The sequence below is a fragment of the Aptenodytes patagonicus genome, chromosome 1, assembly GCF_965638725.1.
Source record: "Aptenodytes patagonicus chromosome 1, bAptPat1.pri.cur, whole genome shotgun sequence".
NCBI classification, from domain to species: domain Eukaryota; kingdom Metazoa; phylum Chordata; class Aves; order Sphenisciformes; family Spheniscidae; genus Aptenodytes; species Aptenodytes patagonicus.
In genome coordinates, this window is record NC_134949.1 from 79,362,557 (window position 1) to 79,377,311 (window position 14,755).

The following is a 14,755-nucleotide window of genomic DNA, read 5'->3' on the forward strand; positions in this document are numbered from 1 at the left end:
GGAAACCTTCAAGGTCAGGTTGGACGGGGCTCTGAGCAACCTGATGTAGTGGAAGGTGTGCCTGCCCACAGCAGGGGGGTTGGACTAGATGACCTTTAGAGGTCCCTTCCAACCCAAACTATTCTATGATTCCATGATTCTATGAAATACAAGGTAAAGAGGGGAGGAAATGAAAATACTATGTAAGGGAAGTGAGGTTATAGAAGACATAAGGAAATTATCTCAGATTACTGTGATGAGGAAAACAGGTAGGATATAGGATACAAATCCATAGCAGATCAACTTCATTAGTTCTGCAGCTGAAGGAACAATTTATTTCCTTTCAAACAGCAAGGTGGTCTAGGTATTTGAAAAAATAAAAGGAGCTCTGGGAGCTAGATTAAGAAGTTTGTTGCAATCATGTAACAAGTTGTATTGGTTAATATAGCGCTAGGGGAAATGACACACAAAATTTGAAAGAGGAAGAGTAGGACTGGGTGGGCAACAAAACTGTAACTGGAAGAAATGGCACTGGTGGCTCAGCATTGTGTCCCTGGAGTGATGAAAGGTCAAAATGTTTGATGGCTGAATGACCGAGTAGCATGAAGTGTATTCCCCTGTCAGTTTGAGTAAGAGAGGCAAAACCACAGAGTGATTCAGTACCTAAGTCAGGATCCTGCTCCAAGTCTTCCCATTGGAGGAACACCCTCACCGCCCCCATATGTGAAGCTGGAGGTGACTAACATCCTTAAGCTTGGAGGTCCAAAATTAACCAGTCTACATATCCTCTTCTAACTCCCTTCATAGGCATAGGGAAAACAAGTGTGAGGAGGAGGGGAGGATTTGACAATTTCCCTACCCCTCCATGATTTTAAAGTAGTTTTTATGTGTAGTTTAAACACAAAATATAATACTGGATTGCTCATTCCATGCAACAATGTTACAGAAGTTGTATCAAATGCACTCTAGTTATTATCAGTTGTTTTATATTAATAAAGTAATCAGCAAGCCTAGAGAGAAAGAGAAGAAATCACAGTACTTGGAAAAGAAAAAGATTCTAAGAATCATTCTCCTTTGCAGGTGCAACCTCAGCTAGCAGCACTAGGTTAAGGCTATGTTACATGTTGTATAAGCATCTTGCATTTTCTGTGGATGAGCTGCAGCATTTGCAGCCTCTCATGATACAGTAACAGATCTCTGTGCTGTTTTGTGCTGGTGCTTTAGAGTTTGTCAGTAAAGCTGGTCACCTTTTAAATATCAAATATGAAATTGTACACATAAATATATATTAAGTCTACTTTAAAAGCTGAGATTGGTCCTTTATTTTGTTGTCGATTACTGTAAAAATGTAGCAGAATACTCAGCAGATACTGACCGTCTCTTTTGTTATACTTTTTAAACTGCCAAAGACTTTTTTTTTATTAAATAAGGAAGATAATTGCAGAATTTTCTTCACTGTCTAGATCAAGAAAATGCTATGTTCAATTTTTTGCCTCAACTGTTCACTCATGAAAGAAAGAAATCTCATTTCATGGGAATCATTCAAGGCATTAATAATCTCGCTGCATCACTTTGCTTCAAAATAAATAGTACAATATCCTTTTAATTATACATACACTGTGGCTTAAAAAGAGACAAATGACAAAGAAAAATCTGCACGATAAAAGGCTCCTAAACTTGCAGCATCCCTTGATCAAGACTTATTGTGAAGCATTCGCTGCAAACTCCTTCCTCGCCTGCCTCTAAGCTGCCTTGAAACCCTGTTCCACCAACGGCGTCCAGCGAAATCCAATCAGAGCCACCACCACTGCCATCACTGCGTCGCGGTTAAATGCAGCCCTGCTGGGGCATGCCAAGCGACGGCAACAAAACTAGAGCAAAAACAATCTCGGGTAGGGGCAAAGTTAGCCTGCAACATCATTCTGCTGCTCTGTCCTTGACTCCCCTTCAGTACAGGAAATAGCACTTATTTATTACTCGGCGCTGTTGCAGTTATACAGCTTTTCTAGCAAGAACTGTTTAGGAACGGCTCTTTGAATAGCAGTCCGAGTCACTTGTTTCAATGGCTCGTTCAGCACCTGTTAGAGTTGTGGAGGACTCTTGTGTTTGGTGCAGGAATTTGTGGAATTTAACATATGCTCTCAGATATCTCTCAGTTTTTTGCTGAGACTGTTCTATCTTGGTTTTGACTCTTTGTCTATAAATGCCATTTAAAGGCTGTTACTTTTTTTTTCCCCCCTAACAGTATCAAGGACAAAAATAAAGGCGAACTAATCCCCCCAGTAATGAAGGAAACTGTATCCTACCTAAAAAGAAAAGGTGAGTTTTATGTCAAAAGAGGATGTGTCTTTCCGAACAAGGGCAATAGTATGAAACTATATAATGCTCAGCGCCTGATTCAGCAAAGTTTACAGCTACACAGGATATGTTTATATCCTGAAAGCTTGAGTGGCAATTGGGCACTGCCTTGAGAGCTTTGATGGATAGGGAATACTTATTATCAGAATTATTGTCTCACTATGAAAAAAACCCAAAACCTTTTTGCCCTTAGGATTAATTAGGGAATAGCAAAATAGAAGATGTCTTGAAATACACATCATCAACCCATATCATATTGTTGGTTTTAAGTAGAACTCCCAGTAAAAATCAATGAGAAGTTCTGTTTTTATAGAACCAGTGGCCATAAAAACTCATTGAAAAAATGTGTTTTGCAGGAGTAAGCCTGAAGTTCTCCCTTCACAAAATATTTTTACTGGCATTTACAGACCCTTTGACTGCAGTTCATATCTATAGTTACATTATATAGAGGTGCAGATTACGAGGACCCACATTTAAAATGGGAGGTCCAAATCTGAGTTCCCTGTATCGCCTTCATGTACAAGGCAAAGAGAGGGTAGACTTTGAACCACTGGCTATACCGCTGAGCTCCCCCAGTGCATACCTGACCAACGTAAAGGACCAAATATCAGGTGCTATCTGTAGGGTAAGTGCACTGTACTCCCTACACAGGGACCAAGGCGCACACAGGGAGAAAGTGAGAGATAAGGCTGCAGTCTTGAAATTCCTTTTCCCAGTGTAAGGTGATTTTATGTTTTGATCCCTGATTTTTAAGGCAATCACAGCAACATTTCCATATACCTTTGTGCTCCAAGGCCTCGGAGTTTCACAAATGTTTGCTAAATCTTGCAGTACTAAATCTATAGCCTAGGTATATTTATCTCACAGGTGCCAGAACAGAAACAGAGCATTGCACAGTGGTAGAACTGGGAATGATTCCTAACATACCTGAAAGAAGGGTGTGAATTTTTAATAGGTGCGTCAAGTGAAGAAAATCACAATGCGTTTGGTTCAGTTATTTTAAAAAAAAAAAAAAAATCCTAAAAAACCCCCCCGAACAAAACATCATGGCATTTAGTATGCCATTAAGTTTGGTTAATGTTTGAACAAATTTTGAGGATCAGCATGATTTTTCTTAAGACAAAAACCAGACTCAGATCTCTATATTGCTGTTAAATGAGTTTTATCTGAGATTTTCCTCATTTAAAGAGCTATTTGTATTGATAGCACACAAATAATATAAAATAAAAATTTTGAGTAAATTATATTCTCCTGTAGACAGGCTCACCCAAAACCTATATCCCACAATATTCCCAATTCTTAATTTGCATCCTTGAGCTGTCATTCTGAACAAGGTAAATTTTGCTTTCAGTATTCAAATGGTATGCCTCATTGATCTCTGTTCATTTTAACTGTTGCTGCTAGGGTTTGGTCCAAGTTTGAGTTTATTTGAACCCTAAGTGAGAAATTTCAAACTTTTTAAAAACCTGTACTGAATAGGTTTCACGTTTGTGAAGACAAAGCTGGGGGGGCAAGAAAATCATTGCTTCTCAGCCTTATTGCTGATTCTCAAGAGAAATCCTGGCTTCATTTAAATCAGTGCAAGATCACACTGATTTAAATGAGGACAGACTAGACACTTAGTGTCTTGCCCTCGTTGCTAGGCTATGCTCCTTCGTATTTTAGCTTACCGCACGGTAAAAAAGAACACTAAATAACTGCCTGTTTTATTTTTGTTTGGGTTTCATACCTTGAGTGAAGCTGATTAATGATATGCATAGGACAATGAGAGAGATATCCAACTGCAGTGGGTACCTGCTTACAGTTTGCAAGCAGTGGAGCACAGCATCTATAGGGATGCTTGCGTACAGAACAGCTAGCTCCTCACCTCTTGAAATTGCTGATTTATCTTCAAAATGCCTGCAGCAGCCAAGGCCAAGTACTGGAGCGGGGCCAGTTCTGCTATTAAAGGTATCTACTGATCTGCAGTAGATGAAGTGTTCCTATTAGACTTTATTTAAGGCCTCTTGGTCCAAATTCAGGATTTCCACTCAAGTCCATAAAGCTGTTTGGATGTGCTGTTTCCAGACTGGTGCTAATGATGAAAACTTTGCAGGTGTAGCTTGTATCAAATATTATGGTTGGATTCAGGGAATGTAAATAGTTCACTACTAAGAATGTTGAAGGCAAGTGACTGGCAGCTTGAGACAATCCCTGTAATTATAACTGTAAGTGGATAATTAGAGCTTGTGTAGTGTATCAGTGCATGCCCCATCTGCAGATGAAAGCCAGACTTTTTCGTGTTTTAAATTGTTATGAAACAATCATCCTTACCTATATTTAGCTTATCTTAATTGGCAAATACCTCTTCCTCACTAATCGCAGGAGTCAAGAGAGCTAAAATGGCGATGAATGTGCACTAATATCATTACTTCTTACAGCTGTTACTATTTAGAAATTGAGTGAAAATGTAGTCACTAAAATGTTAATTGATTTAAACTTTTGGCTATGCTTGGGAGGAGGGCTTTGCATATCTGGCAGTTCCTTCGACCTATTTAAAGATTTTAAAGAAATAGGAGGTTTATGGCCATCATTATATTGTGCTGGTGACCAGTAACTAGTACTTCTTGCACTGATCTGACACAAAACCTCCTCCATGTCTTGCTTTTGTTCTTTCTGGGTGTTTTGTCTCATCACTATTGAACCAGTCCCATACTCTTCCCTCTTGCCAATTGCTGAGTCTAGCTCAGATACCCACAGTTTTTTCTGAAGCAGCGCCAGCTGCTCAGTGCAGGGAAAAGAAGCAAGTTTTAGCTCTCATGGTTGTGATAAAAGAAAGGGTTGGCTCAACCTAGCCATTGCAGAATTTCTCCTAGATGAAATGTTTGTTATTCTGAAAGCAGTAATCATCCTTGGGTTTTCTCCAAACTTTTTTTGGAGGAAAAAAAAAAAACCTTTTTTTTTGACTAAAAACTCATCTGTTCAGTGCAGTATCAGCACAGTTTGTAAAGCACAGTCTCTGAGGAAATGTGATGATACTTCTGAACAAAGCCCTTGTCCTGCTTTATGCATCTCTGCAAGTCAGTGGCATGGTAATGCTGGCCACTGCTGCGTAGTCCAGCCATGTACATGCTAGCCGGACTATCTCATTTTTTCCCCAGCTCTCTGTCCTTCTGTGCCCCCAGAAAGGAAGGGCATGGGCTCTGTCAATGTTGATATTTTCCAGTGAAGCCCAGGTCTGCTCAGAGCTGTCACATTCCCGATCATAAGGAGATCTCCACAAACCAGATTTCTAAGGAGAGATGGCTTGTCAGGTAGAGTGTTTTCTGACATTCTCAGCTAGCTGATGCTTGAAAGCCAAGTACCTGCCATGCCAAGGCTGTTAAGCAGTAGGTGATAGACATGCATTTTTTTGCACTTGATTATAAGTGTGCAGGTATCTGTTGTACCTGCTGTCTGCTATGATTTTAACTCTTTCTCTAAATCTGGAATATCTCAATTCTGCCATCAGCTTCAGCAAGTGTCGGTACCCGTGCTGACAGCCCCAGGAGGCTGACTGGCAGCATTCTTTGCACTCCAGACGTGGCCGTGAGCACAGTGAGAGCTTCAGTTCATCTTCCGGAAGTGACAAAAATTCGCTGTCATTATCCTGTTCCATTTGATTTTGGCATAGTTTCCAGCCTCGCAGAATTAGCAGGGAGTGGGTTTTGTTTTTCACCCTAGGTGCAGTATTTCCACTCTTTCTTCCCATTGCTACATTTTCACATCTACGTACCTGAAATCAGTTTCTGAAACTCTGACTTAGATCACAAAAGCTTCTGCAAAATCATGCTTTATCAACAGGGTTAAGATTTCTTGAAACATCAGAGACCCTCTGACATCTGTTACATCCATTCTGTACTGCTCAGGCTCTTATTTCTTGAACAGATGTGATGCAGGATCTGTGGTGGTATTCAAACGAGGCACCAGCCTGCAATAGTATGCTACCAGGCTAAGGAAACTTTCAGTCTCTAAAGTTCACCCAGCCTTTTTCATCTTAATGACTCCAATCCCTTTGACAGATTGCTTCATGTCACATTTTTCCTCCTTAATGTTTAAATTTTCTGCCTCAGACAACACTGTTGGCAGAAGTGTTCTTCCCAGTGTGGAGGCATCCTCATCTGTACAAATGAGCCAAAACTCCCCTTCTTGTACCGAGTTATTGAGTGGGCTCTGACAGCAGCGAGCATGTCCTCACCCTCAACAGCCAAATTAGCGTTATGACAGTGAGTGTGGGTCTCTTCCTCATATATTTATCCGACTGCTTATTTAGGTAGATGTTCCTGAGCAAGATGACTCTCACTGGATCCAGTTAGTAAGTCACCCGGTACCTTACAGAGACTAAAGAATCTACTGTAAGCAGAGATCCCTCTACATCTGTTTGTATTATATAAATGAGATCTATTATGGCTGATGCCTCAGATACTATTACAATAAAGACAATACACTAAGTTTCTTAATTTCTATAAAAATTTTCATGTTATTTTTTCAACAAAGGAAAAGAGAGTAGCCATTTCACCACTTTCGTTCTAGCTCCACTTTAGAGTGAAAAATGTTTTTAAAGTTTTTAATACTGAATTTTAAAAATGCTTAATTTCAGTTCCTGCTAACCCTCACAGGGAGAATTGGTTTCCTAAAATGAGTTCTGACTATCTGAGAAAATCATCAGCTCTTTAAGACTAAGCCTCAGAGTTCATCTTCTGGACCAAACCAGAGAAGTGCTCTTAATTTCAGAAGTAAGGTGTCGGTATCATCCTGAACCCAACTGATGATTTAGTCAGGCCAGAGAGGAAGGATAGGTTTAACACAGCACATTTGTGACTAGATCTTCGTAGTAACCAGCAGACCAGAGGACATCTTTTGCTATGCTCAGCCTCAAAACCACAACCTGTTCATCTGTCTATAAATGCAAGGCTTGACTTGCACTTGCACTAAATGATTTTTTTTTTTTTTTTTTGTGTACTACCTTATCTCTACCATGCTGTGAGAAATTACCTTGCTTAATTAAATATTCACTCTCTTGTCAGAACAATTCGTAAGTGTTTCTAACCTGGTGTCATTCCTTTGGCGGTAATGATCTTGATGCTTTGCTCGCAGTCCCTTTTTTCCAAAAAGCCCAGCTTATGCCACAGGGTAGTAATTTTCTTTCTCTGGTTAATATGGCCCCACGTGTCCTCAGCAACCTATTTTGTGTTGAAGGGAGACCGTAAATGGGTGCTGTCCCTTCTAACCGACCATTTTGGTAACCAGGGATATAAGCTGTGCCACGCTATGGAGGATGCATCTTTGTGTGTATGGCTTCCGTAATGCTCAGGGACGGGGTTGTGCAGGTGGCTGAAGCTGCTGGTGCTGCCCACACCGACCCGGCAGGGCAGGGAGGGGCCCGCTCGCTTCAGAGCTCCCCAGCCTCCGAGGCAGTTTTATCCGTCGTAGGCTTTAGGATTCAGAAATGCACTTCTGCTTTTAAACTCTAATAAGATGTCACAGCAGAAGTTCCCTTTCATGTCTTTTACTTACATGTCTTTTTTTTTTCTAGAAAAGCAGGTTACAGACTGGATATAACATATCATGATAAATTAAAAGCTAGGTGGTGTGTGGCTGATGGTTTTGGTGTTTATTTAGGTCAGTATTAGTACAATTCACCATGCTCTCTTAGCTTTTAAGCTCTGACCCGCAGCTTGACTGTACGAAGTGATGCACATGAAAAATAAAACTGCATGGCAAAATCCATATTTTGTTTGCAACCCACCCAACATCTGGAGGTCAGGCGACAGCTTTTAAGGGAATTTTTATTTGATTCATTATGGTGGGTGTAAACTGCTCTGTTCAGACCTGCATGAAGATGTCAAATAGGTTACAAAGGGCAGGAATGTTGCTCAAGCCCATCTCAAATATTAATACGCTGACATTTGTATTGGTCTTACGCAAAATAGCAATTTGAAATATATAGGTAGGATTATTATTGTTAATGTATTTTATGTTTTAGAGAGTATCCCCAAAGGTATAAACGACATGGTCCGTGTTTTAAACAATTTAAAACCAAAGCTAACCTGCTGGGATTTTTACTAAAATTTTTACTAAAATTTCCAAAATTTGATAACATTGGCATTCTATAGAATGGCTGTATAAGGAAACAGCTACAAAAAAATTGCATAGAGACCATGTGAGATCAGCAGCAGCTCAGAAGTGATGGAACAATAAACTCACGGTGAAGGAATCACACTACAGAATTATAAAGCAGAAAAGATAACTGTCCCCTATAGGAAAATTATCTTGCAGTAGCCCCCGTTGCCGAGTCTTTCTCTCTTACCATTATCTCTTTTGTTGACTGGAAGTGCTTTGCAGCACAAAGGTTTTTTTTGATGTTGCCTCATGGTACCACAGGAGAGTCCTGGGTGATGACTAAGACTTCTAAATGAAATGGTAATAACCATGCTATAGAAGTTTAATAAAGTAATAAATGTCCTATGGTATGATTATAGTGACAACTAAAGCTGTCCTTTATCTGTTCAATAGCAGAAGCATTGGTAAACAGTGATTAATCTTTCCTCCTCATCCCCTCCATGAAGCATAACAAATCTTGCTGATGGAGAAAGTTTTAGTTCCATTTTTTTAATGTGAATGAATACATCCTGGTGGTGATAGTCAGAATGGGTAGAGATGGATGGTTATGCATTCTGAATATGTTTGGAATGCTGCAGCTTAGGGAGTTTGCCTCCTGGCCTCCACTTCTTGTGATCAATCAAATATCTTTTAAAAATGCAACACTGGGAAAGCTTGACATTGGCCATATAAACATTTCTGAGTTCTTGGCTCTTTTGTTTTCATGTGAATGTTTTTACCTAGGATTCACGGAGATGAGATAAATCCCAAGACCGGTTCGTGTGCCATCAAATAAAAATGAACCTGGTAGTAAGCACAGTTTGTGTTTTTGGTGCTCAGGCATTGTAAATAAATTATGTTCGGAGGTGCCAAGTGTAAACTGAGTATATTCATTCATAAATCCAAAGGCTAGAGACTATGCCGTTCAAAACTGCAAGGACACAAACACACTGGGTTCTGTGGAGGATGCACAATTCTACATCCTTGCTGCTGCTGCTCAGCTTTTCAGTAGGGCTGGACCTGTCCCTTCTCTTCCCCTCTGCCCTTGATCTGCTGTGCACCTTCTTGCAGTGCAAATCATCTTTACAAACTGCAGACATCACGCTCGCTTGTTCTGTATTCATTGCACAGAGTACAAGGGAAAGGAAGGCTGTGCAATCTCCTCCTCAAACTTGTACTGTATTCTAGCTTTAAAAAAAAAAACCTCGAATTTGTCTTAAGCATAAAAATTCACAATTGCCACCACTTTGGGCATTTAAGATGTTACATTGAAGAGAGACGATTAAAATATGCTATAAACTCATCAGTCCTTGTATTAGAAATAAATTAGTTCTAATTTTTAAAAAGGAATCTTACTAGAATTAGGTAATCTGCAAGAAGATGTCTAAATCAGTTGTATTAATGAGAATGAAAACCGCTTCCAAATCAGGATGGACACTTCCTGAGACTTGGCAGGATGCCAGTCAAAAGAAACATTTCCAAACTCAATTTGGGACAGAAGGAATTCAGATGCTCACTCTTGTCTGCTTTCAGAAGAGAAATAGCAAAATTAAGGATGATTGAAAGAAAAAGAATGCAATTTTCTCATCTCTCTTTCTTTGACAAGTTTGCAGCAATGTGACAGCATGTGTTGCTTTAATTTATCTTTATCAGTTTTGATTTTCTGTGTCTTTCCTGTGGGATAACTGATCGGGGGGTAGAAGGGGGTTAAGTATTTTTAGCAACAGTTTATTAATTTGGAGTGTGACACAGTTGTGTCATTGCACTGTGAAATTTTGTCTACTGTGGTAAAAGCCATCTTATTTCAATGTGGAATGAAGTGCCTGCCTGTTTTCATTTATGATTACTGACATTTAAATAATTATTCAGTTAAGTTCTCAATCGCAGAATCACTTTTCATTGAATACAGATGGCTCCTTCACTAGTCACATACTATGTTTTTCTGTATAGCACTTAATATTTAAAATAAAATTTTGATCTTTTTGGTCTGGAGAGTTTAGTGCAGGGTAGCAAAAGTCCACTGATCTCTATATCTATCTATCTATCTATCTATCTAATTATCTATAATTTTTTGGTGAGGGGCAGGAAGCAGTTTGTACTGAGTTATCTCAACAGGGGCTGTGCAACATTGATAAAATATGTGAGTGACATGCAGCTGCATGTTTATCAGAACTGGAAAGCCTAGGCTAGCTGCTCATGTCAGTCAACCCCTAGCAGTGTTCTGGCAAGTGCTGCTGCCCCAGGGTTGGTATTCTCCATGGACTGTGTTACCCATGCTATTAATGGCAAAATAGTTCAACTTGTAGACAAAAAAAAATAAATTTCTCTTTGAAGAGACAGCTGACATGAGTCATGCTGTAAATGGGATTTGATTGAAAAACGCTACTAACAAAAATTAAATAGGCTACTTCAAAATTATTTTTTTTTTAAGGGGCAAAAATGAATGCTTTGAGCTGCAATGACCAGGATTGTCTTCAGCCGATTTTGTTTCCTTATCCCGTAACTCTGGTGGCTCTGGCATGTATTTTGTCTGCAAAAAGAAGACAAAGCGATCAATTTTATTTTAGTGCAGGCACCTTATGTTAGCTTAATTATGGTAGTTCCAAGAACTGGGATTTTTTTTCCCCCTAGTGTCTGAAAAGGAAGAGGCAGGTTTGGAGAAAGTATTTCCTGACGGTGTATAAGGCTGTGTATTGATCCATCACAGTGGAATAACCAACGAGAGGCTTCAGGTCCCTTTCCTCCTTCCCATCCCTTATTATGAGACCCCAGTTGGGGGCATATGCTAATGCTGTTCAGGTTATGTGACATGGGAAACACTATCATTCAACTCACGTTTTCAGGTAGCTTTCCCTTGCCCTGCCTAAACACAGAAAGCACTGAGAGCAACTAACAGACTTACAGACTTCTAAAAAAAGTATCTTCCTCAGTTCGTATGCATCACAGAAGTCAGAAAAAAATATTGTAAAAGGGCTGTCTCTGTACTCAGGCTCATCATTTTCCCCCTTCAATAGCATAATTGCTGTTGACTCATATTTCTGTTTACCAGTAGGCTGAAGTTATGACCCATGCTTTATTTAAAAATTGCTATAATATATTATTTCCTGGTCTGAGCATCTTTTACGCAAAAAAAACGTGGCTCTTTTGCTGTTGCAGTTCTTTTACTTTAGCAGGAGAATATAGCTTTTTTCGTTTTCCTGACAGTTGCACTAACCTACATTTAATTAGTGTCATGTCATTTGGATAGGTTGCCCACAAATGTAAGAAGGATTGGAGATGCCTGCTTTGGTAGTTGGCTTGTTGCCACCTGTGATCAAACAAATCGCTGTATATTGATTCAGTTTCAGCTGACCTGGAAAATGAATTCTGGAAGGAGCACAGATATCGCCCATATTCCAGATTTCTGCAGATGGGGATAAAAGTTGCTTTTTCCCCCTCAGACCTCCAAAAAACATATCCAGCAAGAGCTTAGCGTTATGTGCCGTTACAGTAACATTGATGGGATGCAGGGCCAGACAAGTACAGCTGCTGTCTACGCTACAGATTAATGTCTTTAATTAGACTCTTGAAAGCTTAGCCAATAAAGGCATAAACATGTTAAAAATTGATATTTATTACATTGTAGTTTATACAGTCAGATTCACATCAGATTAAAGCATTAACTATTAAACCAATTCCTGCAAACCGAATTGCAAGCATTTATGATGTCCGTTTTCTGAAAGACTTGTTTCTACAGAAAACCTCTAGTCCACTGACAGCATAATATTCTACAAATTCTCAGGAAATTATTGTATTTCTTGTTTGCTGAGGGCCATGCCTTGATGAGCTAGCTGTTCACAGCTGCCACTTCCAAAACCATGTCTTTAGGCAGGTTGTGCTATAAATCTAATGGAGCAGTTTTACTACAGTGATGCCATTTGCAGTAACTTTATTCAACTGAAACATGACCTGATCGGGAATAAAGCAAGCAGTCAAATAGATCATAATTATTGTCCATTTGGTTCCTTTAGTAACCACACACGTCCTTCTTAGATATTGTAGTTTGAGATGTCATACTCTTTCCAGAACTGAGTGCATGGGCTAAAGTTTTAATATTCACCCTGGAATTTAACAGGCAAGGGCATAAATGCTTAGAAAGTAACTAGGAGCTGTGTTCAGCTAAACTCCAGCTAAGCCTCTAAATCTAGTCAGTGGAGCACTTTCAAGTAGGGCTTGGAGTTCTTTGCAAAAGTCTCTGAAACATGTCTATAAAAATTTACTTCAATAGTACGTTATCAATTCTTGTAGTATACTGATCTAAATTCATATGAACAATACTAAATGCTATTCTGTAAGGAATGGCTTCATTAAGAAATTTTGTATTAACTTACTAATTTTTCATGTATAAAATACGCATGCAACCTGGGTGAATTTACAAGAACGACTGAGTATCTTTCATTAATGTATGACTCAAAATTTTTCTAGAACACCATAAAGATTCTTGATCATGCAAATAGGTGCATGTGTACTTTAGTTGAAACACAAAAACATTGATTTCAGTCTGGCTACTTACCTGCTGAAAGATAAGCATGAAAAAATAAAAAAGTCAATCTGATCTTCCACACTCACATAAAGAAACGTACAGCAGTCCCTCCAAGTCAGTGGGTGGTCTGCCACCCTTCTCAAAACGTCAGTGATTTTATGTTTTGTCAGACCAGCATAGGCTAATATTTTAGATTACTCTGCTTCCAGTAAGACTCTCCAATTCAGCTGTGAGCCAAATTGTATTACCTGGTGGGTGGAAGGAACAGCACAAACTGGAGAGAAGGAAAGAGAGAGGGAAACGAGGATTTTGCTAAACTCAAAAGCAAGAAGTACCACAAGCCTCAAGAAAAGTAACACTTCTTGTCTCCATCCTGCTTTGCATAATAATTCAGATAAATAACTTACCTTGAAAGCTGTGGTCCATATTAGATCCTTGATTGGATGCATTTTGTTGACATTTTTCCTCTGTAGCTGAAGTCAGATTTCAGTTAGTCCACAACATAAAAGCCAATTAGATAGATACCCTTCAGGAGATTTATGATAAATATTTCAGAAAGTGCCTCAAGACTAGAATCAGGTATTTCAAAATACCATGGGAAGGCAGAGTGTTAAGTCCCACTGACTTCCAGAGAGAGGTGGAAGGAGCAATGGTCTGCCCAAAACTACTTTTAAGCTGGGGAGGCCAGTACCCCTCCAATGGTAAGAAATAGGCTTCTCCGTCCAAAGATCCCATGAAACATTCCCCAGCCTAAAGGTAGCCTAAAGCTACCCTGTTTAGCTTGCTAAAGGTTTAAGGCAAGGAGAATAGTAGATTTACAGGTGTGGTTTGGGGCTCAGTTTGCAGATATGCTCAGTGAGAGTGGGTAAATGGTAAATCTAAATCTCCTCCTTCTATGTCATTAGGTGCAATTGAAAGCTACTTTTAAAGAAAAATTGTAGCTGGCAAGACACTCTAAAACACTTAAGGAAAGGTGGTAGTATTTCTATGAGACACATTAAAGAAAGTGCTGTAGGCAATGCTGAAACATGATTTGATCCTACATACTATTCTCAAGGACTTCATTTCCAAAATGCGAGTGTATCAAGTGGCTTTGTTCCCAAACCTTCTCCCTCTGTTCTGTTTTCAACTGAACCTGTAGGGAAAACAAGAGTGACAGCTTTTACAGATGATACCTGCATTGTTTTTTCAGGACTACAAGTAGAGGGCCTCTTCAGAAGGTCAGCCAGCATCCAGACTATCAAAGATGTTCAGAAACTCTACAATCAGGGTAAGCTGTCATCATACAGTTGCCAGTAATAGTGTGAGGGCTTTGTTGATCTTGGTTTTGTTGGTGAAGCAGAAATGCTAGCTTTCTTATAATTAGTTCATCATAAAACCATTTGTAACATAAAATAATAAGAGCACTAGTACAGAAACCTGAAAGATAGCAATAGGCAGTTACTTAACGCTTACTGAATAGCAAGTTGTCAGTTGATGTCAGACCAGAGCTTACAAAATCTGTAGCAGCTAATGAATGATAAGGTCTGAGTCAAAAATGGTCTATATTTTCATAAACATTTGTATTGCCTCTACGCGCTTTACTGTAGTTACGAAGTACAATGTCTCTGTGTCGTTTTGCTTCTGGTGTTTTTCCATGGTTATGGCAAAGAAATACAATTTTACCTAATAATTTGTGAAATGTAGTGAAGTAATTTTGAAAGTCACTGACTTACCCGTGAAGTCATTTTATGAAATGCCTTTATGGGGAGAATCTCTTATAGCAAGATTAATAAA

General features: G+C 39.3%; 1 protein-coding gene across 3 annotated transcripts in view; it reads left to right on the forward strand.

Annotated features, from left to right (window-relative positions):
• The window catches only part of ARHGAP8 (Rho GTPase activating protein 8), a 91,807-nt gene that overhangs the window by 64,887 nt on the left and 12,165 nt on the right, over positions 1-14,755 (forward strand). For all 3 annotated transcript variants that reach the window (XM_076344071.1, XM_076344081.1, XM_076344088.1), the window contains exons 9-10: positions 2,225-2,298; positions 14,172-14,249. In XM_076344071.1, the coding sequence (XP_076200186.1) occupies positions 2,225-2,298; positions 14,172-14,249 (152 nt within the window). The remainder of the gene's footprint in view (positions 1-2,224; positions 2,299-14,171; positions 14,250-14,755) is intronic.